General features: G+C 34.3%; 1 protein-coding gene across 1 annotated transcript; it reads right to left on the bottom strand.

Moving 5' to 3' along the window:
* Nucleotides 1-6350: 6350 nt before the first annotated feature.
* LOC143600113 (uncharacterized) lies at nucleotides 6351-8093 on the bottom strand. Its single transcript, XM_077077891.1, has 4 exons — nucleotides 7837-8093; nucleotides 6667-6831; nucleotides 6532-6582; nucleotides 6351-6435 (listed from the first exon to the last, which is right to left on the bottom strand). The coding sequence occupies exons 1-4, from the start codon at nucleotides 8091-8093 to the stop codon at nucleotides 6351-6353; spliced, it is 558 nt and encodes a 185-aa protein (XP_076934006.1).
* Between the last annotated feature and the right edge of the window lie 874 nt (nucleotides 8094-8967).

The following is an 8967-nucleotide window of genomic DNA, read 5'->3' as shown; positions in this document are numbered from 1 at the left end:
AAGCAGCCCGGAACACCCAATATCCTTTCTTTCATAACATTGTTCAACAACTTTAATTCTCTTGTTTAATTGTTAACTAGTTTTGCACTTGATTGAGAGATTGAATTGTTTATGATTAGTATTGATCATTGGATGATTATTATGATGATTGGTATGATTTTAATGATGATTTTGTTAAGTGTTTGCTGCTGTCCAAAAAATATGATCGGCTAAACTTGTTAGTTCTACCTAGGAATGATGGTAATTGTTAGGTTTTGATAGGTTTTATGGATTGTTTGATTAATAGAACTTAATTGTTATTGTAAAGTTTGATTTAGACTTCAAATAGGTTGTGTTTAAGGGCTGGAATTATTGGTTAATTGATTGCATAAACCCCGTGTGTTGATTGATTAGTTTTGTATTGATTGATCGGTGCATTGTTTGATTCTAGACTTGGTGTTTAGGGTTTGTTTGCGGTAGGAACAACCGTAGGGTTTTGTTGCATGATTAATTGATTTAATTACAGCGGTTAAACACCTTCTTTGAGACCGAGAGGTGATAAGAAGTAGGGTCGTCTCATTACCTTTGCATGTTAGAATAAGGATTGCGCGAGAGCGAGTTCATTTCTTGTCAGGTTTAGGTGTTTTGAGCGATTAGTTGATCTATTTTAGTTTAAGTTGAATTGTTCCTCTATTCTAGGTTGTGTAGTATTCATTACCATTAGGGTCGAGTGTTGGTGAGACCGAGAGGTGATCCTTCATTAGAACACGTTAGCAATTGTTTCCCGGTTTGGTCGTTTTAGGCGATTTTGAGTAGTTTAGACTTGTTGAGTGAGACCGATAGGTGATCCAGTGAGCCCGAGCGATCCTTAGTCGTGTCATCTTTAGGGACCGGTGTCTTGAAGTCAACCAATCCATTAGCTTGTTAGGCCTACAATTTGATTCAGACCTAGGTAGACGTTTTTCTCCAACCTAAGTCAACTCAGTTAGTTTATCGTTAAGTTTTCTATTTTAGGTAACTTTTGTCAGTTAGTCTAGTTAGTTCAGTTAAGTTAAAAGAATTCAAAAATCAATTAAATATTATTCTAAGGTAGGTCTTGTCTAGGGTTTGTAATCGTTAGCGTCTTACGTGTCCACGTGTTCGATACTCGGACTTCCTAGGTCTATACTACTTGCGATCGGTACACTTGCCGGTTGTGTGTGGTTTTAGGATTTTCGTTTTAATATTAAAGCTTAGTTGTGAGGGTCATTATTATAGGGTTATTATACACACATCAGCAATCCATACTTGATAAAAGAACACTCTTGCTCGTTGAAGTGTAGCTTGCTTGAAGCTTTAACACATAGAAGAATCAACCAGAAATGGTTCTGAAGACCTTGCTCAAAGTAGTAAAACCTTGCTCAATAGTCTAAGCTTGCTCCAAGTCCATACTTAGCAGTTTCCAGAGGATGTTGAGAAGATTCCAATCTTCCTTATCGAAAATCCGATTCAACTCAAAGGATACTTCGCGTGGCACGAAGTTTCTCAATAGGCTTGGTGAGTCAGCCGCTAGACCTGCCACGTGGCGACACGTGGTGACACGTATCAGCACCAGATGAGGTTACTTCAAGCTTCTTCTCTTCGCGTCGCGCGAAGTTGCCTTACCTATTTTCTTCGCGTCGCGCGAAGATGTTAAATTTTCATTTTCAGTCCCGGGTCTTTGGTAGTTCGTCACATCATAGTTCAAAAATACTAAATCGGCCCTTATGCGGCTCGCGGCGATGTGAGCATGAGAAGTGCAAAGTGCGCCATCAAAACGCCACATTACGCCCATCGTCCGAGTCCGTGTGCGTCGGGTGCTTTGCACCCTCAGCTAGGACTAATGAGAGTGGTTAGGCATACAAGAACATTACCATGGAAAACTCATTCCTTATAAAGTGCTTCATTTCTTTCCCACTTTCCATATGGGATGGAGTTTCCTTCCTTATTCCTTTAACATATAATACTTTCTTTTCTTTCTCTCATTTATTCCCATTACTTATTTCGAAAGTATTTTTAGTCCTTTAACTTTATAAATTTGTCAAATTTAAACTGAAATTTGTGGGTGTTACACGACTTCCGACTCGCTGTTTAGATTCTGGTCTGTAACAGCTCGCTTAAACGTTTATTATCTCAAAACCGGAGTTCAATACATCCGTTTGGATCAATTCCAACAGCTATGTTCTTGGTTTTAATCGTAGTTTATTATCTCTAAGTTTCAGGTCTGTTCGGTTTATCTCAGTCAGCATGTTAAAGGACGGTTCGTTCGTTTAATTGTGTTTATATTCTATTTCTCGCACACTCGCCTAAGCAATGAGGTGAGATATCATTCCCCTTTTATTTTACTGTTTTCAAATGTTATGGGGACATATGCGTATCTATTCATATTTTTATATCATATATATACACAAACTCGGAAACGTAAATATTGTGTGTATTTCAATTAAATGCTAATTGCTATTTGTTTATGTGTTTATTTTATCGCATTAAGTGAGGTCCATCATAATTTATCGCATTAAGTGAGGTCCATCATAATTTATCGCACTAAATATGATCACACACCTTCTTAGTAGCCAAAGCTCGTTCGCATGGCGATGGTCAACCGACAATCACATTTATACACCATCTTAGTAACCAAAGCCTGATTCACATGGCGATAGTCAACCAACACTCACATTTTTATGCTAGTCATAGTAGCCAATGCCCAATTTCGCAAGGCAACGGTCAAGTGACATAACAATTTGCTCATGGTTTGATTGAATTATTACTCACATTATTTTGTTTGTGCATTTATTATTTATTATATATTATTATTAGTGTCAAAATTGATGGTTATCAGTCGATTTGAAGCTAAGAGAAGAACGCATTAAAAGTCCTTAGAAAATAAAATAAAGAATATTTGCTCTATCATTTAGTTTGGGATTATTTATTTCTTTGGAATTGTTATTATCATATTTTGAAAATTATGCACTTTCATTGAATTTTGAAATAAATTAATTAATTAGATATTGTCATATTTTATATTGTATGATAGTACCTTGTGAACTGTGAACCACGGTTCGTACCCCGGCATTTCCGCCTTATGTTGGGGTGTGACACCATCCACCCACCACCACCATCATTTCCATTTTTCCGACAAACATCACCTCTAGTATGACACCAAACAAAACCCTCCCATCATCATCACCTTTCCAGAAAACCACCAAACGGGGATGAAGCCAAAGGTGTTTTGAAGCTAATGAATGTTAGAGGGTTGACAAATTATCATGTGAAAGGCCAATTGCTAGTATGAGGTGTGTAATAAAGTAATTTGTAGCATTCACTTTTCACTGAAGATAGTTGATTTGGCCACCAAAGTCAAGTAAATGACCTATTTCATATTGATATTTTTTTTTTGTTTTGATTGAGAGTTGTTTCCGGCAAATCTCCAAAACAACCCTCAAAACAACCTCTTGTGGCGGCGGAGACGATGGTTTCGGTGACTTTTCTTTTGCTTAATCTCCGGTTAGTGGTTTGCGGGAAAGGTGGTGATGATGATGATGGGAGGGTAATGGTGGTGATGTTTGCCGGAAAAGTGGGAATAGTGGTGGTGGTGTTGGGTAGGTGGGTGGGTGGTGGCCAGAAAGTGGAGATCATGATGATGGTGGTGGTGACGGTGCATGTTTTTTTTTAAATCGTATTCGAAGACGAAATTCATTTGAAATTCGTCAGCTCAGATGAATTTAAAAAAAACACGGATTTCGATGATTTTTGCAGATGGTTTTCGTGGATATGATGTTCATTCCAAAATTATTGGTCCATACAGATTTCACTGGAAAACCATCGGAATGCGCCAACTCTTTTACACGTGCCGTTGTAGCATTGGTAGACAAAAACCATCGGCGAGAATCCAAAGGCGTCGATGCAGCTGGTTTTCGAAGGATTACTTTTGGAATTTGATCAAACTTTTGACAATTTTGAGACTCTCTCTCCTCATTTGGCCTATTTTGAGAATTTACCCAAGGGTAAAACAATATGACAATAACTAATCAACCACCATTATTTTTATATGGGAAAGGTGAATATGAGGCTATTACGCATATAAGTTGTATGCGAAACTCATTAAAACTATGTCGTTTTGATTAAAACTTATTAAAAGTTAATTAAAATGTTTTCCTTTTCAAGAGTTAATTAAAACAATTCATATCCGATTTGGTGTTTTTATTTTACAGGTTAATGGTATTTACTACAACTCTGCAAGTAAATTACGCAATTGGCGCTACTTTCAGAAAGAAATGCATCCAATCCTTCTTCCCGATTAATTAATTATTAAATTCATAAGCGGTGAATATATTATATATATATCAAAATATAATAACAAAAGCTATTAAACCCATTTGATTATTATCTCTCCAGATTTACTACTTTTAATTTGACTATTCTAGGACGTAGAGATTATGCTCACTAACTTCTAATTTCTAAAAGAAAATTATTTATCTTTGATACATGATAAAAACCCAAGGTCTGTAGAAAAAGAATGAAAGAGGGATGGGGTATTGGTTCATTATTTTGATTTTTCAATTCAATGCTGGGATTTTGAATCTGGAATAAAACCCCCAAATTCAATGTTAGAGGTAATTTAAGGAAGAAAGATGGTTAAAGTAGGAAACAATCTATTAATTAAAAGGATTAAAGTAAATTTTTAATAGCTTTTAATCAAAACGATGTAGTTTTTGAGTTTCGCAAACAACTTAGATGTATAACAGCTTCATATTCACTTTTCTCTTTTTATATTTGCCCTTAAAATATTAACATTCATCAACTTAATTTAAAATTCTAATGATCAAATCATTCCATACAAGCGTCAGATGGTCAAATACCACATGATATATATGTAATGGTTGATATATTTATGGTAAGAATGTGTGGTTGATGGAATGATGGTGGTGGTGGTGTTTGCGTGTTTGTTTATAGATAGATTTAGGATTTGTGTTTATAACTTTATCTACTATCTTGTGGTGGTTTAGTTGTAAAAGATGGTGGCAGCAGTTGCAGGTAGTGGCAACAATAATTATCAAACTTATATTACACAAAAAGAACAAAAACCAAAAGTATTAGTAGAATTATGGTCAAATAGAAAGCCATGTGTCCCTTGGAGAGAAACAAGGGTAAGAGAGTGTAGACAAAAACTCACCAAAACCATTTTCCAATGGGACCCAAAAGGTGCTATATTCCTTCCACCAATTTTTCTCAAAAGTTGCAAAATATAATTACTTATGCCAAAATATTAATTTTGATATTTTTATCATAAATGAATTAAATATTTATAAGATAGAGGCATAGAGCCATATAGGAGTCTGGTTTAGATTTTATCCAATTACCATTTAAATTCCCATGAATCCTCATTTGGTTGATAGTTTTATATATTTTCCAATTTTTTGGGATTCTCATTCTCGTAAAGGACCAAAACCCTAATTAAAAAAAATAATAATCCTTCCAAAAGGTATGGAATTTCAATTTTAAATTCAATTAAATGCAATAAGGTAGAAAATAAACAAAATCTCCTAACAAAAAAATGGTAGCATCTTAAATAATTCATTCTAGCTCAACAAGAAGAACCAATTCGGTAAAAAAAATAAAATAAAATAAAAAAATCCTAGAGGTTAAAGAACAAGAGGTAGACAATTCCCATCCCATGTTAAAAGTTACCAATTGAGATAATATGCACCATAAGTAAAAAATATGTATGCCCATATATCAATCAACTAATTTGAGGCCCGTCTATTACACGAGAAATTAATAAAAATTACAATAGTTAAACGTTAAACAAAATACAATCAATAACACAATTATCATATATTGTTAATATAATTTCAACTTTCATTAAAATTACAGGAATTACAAAGCAAAACATTACGCAATAAGTCTACAAATAAAAAAAAATTTCCATATACACTACATTTGTGGTTGTATTGGTCAGATTATCTTGTTTATTCAACTAATTAAAACCCCTACATTTGAAATTAAAAAGCTTTAAACTTGGACAAATTCAACAAAAATAAACATATATCATCATGTATTTAACTTAACAATAGCTTTATAACTATAAAAAACACATTAACACAACCCTGTTTACCAAACTAACCCCCCTAACAAATTTAACTATTTGAGAAAAACAACACCAAAAGATTTTTTTTAGTTGGAGAAATCATTAAGGCGTGCATGATCATATATGTTTACTTTATTAGAATAGTAAGATAGTAAGATAAGATGTGTCATCATCTATAAGAAAACTAGCATGCTAAATAACTGATAACCAGCAGGAAGACGTAAAAGAAATATTAAAGGGTCAACTCATATTTGAACAAAGGATTTTAGTCTAAACGAAGAATATCTGATGATGATTGCTGCCTGGCCAAATTAGACAATATCACCATTGAAGCCATTAACAATGTGAAATGTGACAAATGAAGTTCTAGTCAGTACAACGTTTCATAAAACAACATGCTCAATAAATTAAAAACGAAAGAAATCGATCAATCAAATTAATGTACCACAAGAGGAAGAGTGAAGAAACTCCAAATCGGCCATAAAGCAAAACAGAATCTGCAACCAAAATGTTATAACAAATTAAAACACAAACTAGAATTTTTGACATTTAAGAAAAGCTACGAAGGTTGTTTGTCTTACAGACAAAAAGACAAGAGTCCGAGGATGGTGACAAATGTCAAACCAAATGTTGTTGATATCTCCCACTTTTCACTTGATTTTCCGACATCCAATGCTAACACCCCCGTATACAAGAAATAAACAATATTCAAAATAACCCCAAATAGCCCAACATACATATGCAATCTGCAAGTATCATAAAACTATGTTTATCTTGTGAACCACATAAACATGCATTTAGGGGTGACGATGTTTGACACCACCCAAAACATAATAATATCCTAGAGCACAACTACAAATAATCAATTTTTTAGTTGGCATATCTAACCCATTAAAATAGGCCGTGTTCTAGTTGATATGTTTAATTAAAGAGGTCGAGACACCAACCCGTTTATGAACTGTTTAACCCATATCTTTTACAACCCAGAGCTGGCAAACATGTTATGATAAACTAGTGCTAAACACGAACACCTTATGATAAACTAATTGTGTCATATTTTTGACATTTAAGCAGGTCAAACACGGCACAACACGATCAACACTAGTGCTAAACACGAACATCTTATGATAAACTAATTGTGTCATATTCTTCAAGCAATAATACAAGCATGTTCATAAAGGTGCTACATGGAGCTACCTATTTAACACGATTAACATCACCTATTCAGTGGCATGACCCGACCATAAAAGAAGCGGTAGGAGTGTAGAACCGTAGAAGCATAAAGGAATGAAAGAGTTAGAATATATGACTAATTGACTAAAGGAAACGTATAAGGTTTTAGTAATGTAAATATGTATATCTTTTGAAAATTTTAAAAAATGTATAGGTATAGTCGGCTCTAAACAGGTTAAGACCTATTTAGACACGCTTAAACGTGTTGACCTGTTAATGACACGAAACATGTTAAGCTCAAATCCACACTTGTTCGACTCCTTGTCATGGCGTGTTAGCATGTCCACGTCAAAATTTGGCAGCCATACAATCCACCAACTCAACTAACACAATTAAAACTTGGTTACACCGGTCAACCCGTTTGACATGTTTAGATAAATGGTTTAAACGTGTCATGATCATGTTAGTGTGCTTTCTGACACAATAAATTAAAACATAGGTCTTCTTCAGGTTAAACAATTCAACTGACACAATTAATGCACAATATGATGTTACTATTCGATACATAACATCTATACCTTCTTATTCTGTCATCCTGAAACAAGATGTAAACCAAATTTGATTGGCAATCGCCTAAATACACGATGAAACCGGCGCAAACAATCCAAGCAACATTCTCAAAAATCTCGTTCCACGTTGTCGTTAAAACAGGGGATTGAACCACTAGAAACGAACTCTCATCTTCTTCAAGATCATCGCCACTTGAAGCATACCCATGGCTGTACCTCTGCCTCATATTCCGACCACCCGTAGGTGTTTCACTTCCACCTGACATTGATTTTCAAATAACAAAGTGAGTTGCAAAGAATTTGAGTGAAACAGAGGTTGTTGGGGAGTGCCGGATTCGTTACTTATAACTTGCAACAATGTTTCTTTTATTATTACTTTAGTTTAAAAAAAGTTATCACTTCTTTTATTTACATTATTATATTATATGGTTTTGGTTATTTTTATGGTGTATGGATATTTTCATTAAATAAGTGTATTAGAGGTACGTTACAATTCATATATGTAAAAGAAGTAAAAATATGCTGGGAGTTTTAAGTATTTTTAAAACATACCTATTTTTATGAAAGTTGTTTTGGTAAATTAATAAATTACAAACTATTTTTTAAATGGTTTAAACTTAAAAGTTATGAAATCAACTTTGTAAAAATCTATAAACATTGTTAAAACACTAAGAGTCATCTTATATTCGGAAATAAGATATCTAAGATTTGAAGATGGAAAAATACCGTGTTTGGTCCCTAAACAAATTTGAATGATGAAATCAAATCGGAGGCGTTGGACCAGTGGCGAAGTTTGGACTAAGAAACCGGAGGAGCCGGACTCAAATTGCATACAAAATTTCACAAACGAAAGGGGCCGTGCTCAAATTTTCGGCCGTAAACGGCTAAATTTACACTACGAATAAAAAATTTCGGCCGAAAACGGCTAAATTTTACACCACGTATAAAAAATTTCAGCCGAAAACAGCTAAATTTACATTATGTATAAAAATTTTCGGACAAAATCGGGTAAATTTACACTACTACGTAAAAAATCAGGAGGGGACCGGGGCCTCCCCTGGCCCTAAGTATCCTCCGGCATTACGTTGGACTAAGTTAGCATGTCTTGACCTATAAAACTGTAGGGAATTTGTATTTTAG

This window comes from Bidens hawaiensis, unplaced genomic scaffold (genome assembly GCF_021521415.1).
Source record: "Bidens hawaiensis isolate Kalapana, Puna unplaced genomic scaffold, B.hawaiensis_p1.1 tig00053362_1, whole genome shotgun sequence".
NCBI classification, from domain to species: domain Eukaryota; kingdom Viridiplantae; phylum Streptophyta; class Magnoliopsida; order Asterales; family Asteraceae; genus Bidens; species Bidens hawaiensis.
This window is presented reverse-complemented; position numbering and strand designations above follow the sequence as displayed.

Bases quoted from the DNA above. Each gene is read 5' to 3' on its own strand.
- LOC143600113 (XM_077077891.1), bottom strand. From the start codon at position 8,093: ATGTCAGGTGGAAGTGAAACACCTACGGGTGGTCGGAATATGAGGCAG. The intron at 6,832-7,836 runs GTATAGATGTTA...TGATACTTGCAG, and splicing joins CAGGATGACAGAATAAGAAG to ATTGCATATGTATGTTGGGC. The intron at 6,583-6,666 runs GTAAGACAAACA...TTTTGGTTGCAG, and splicing joins GGACTCTTGTCTTTTTGTCT to ATTCTGTTTTGCTTTATGGC.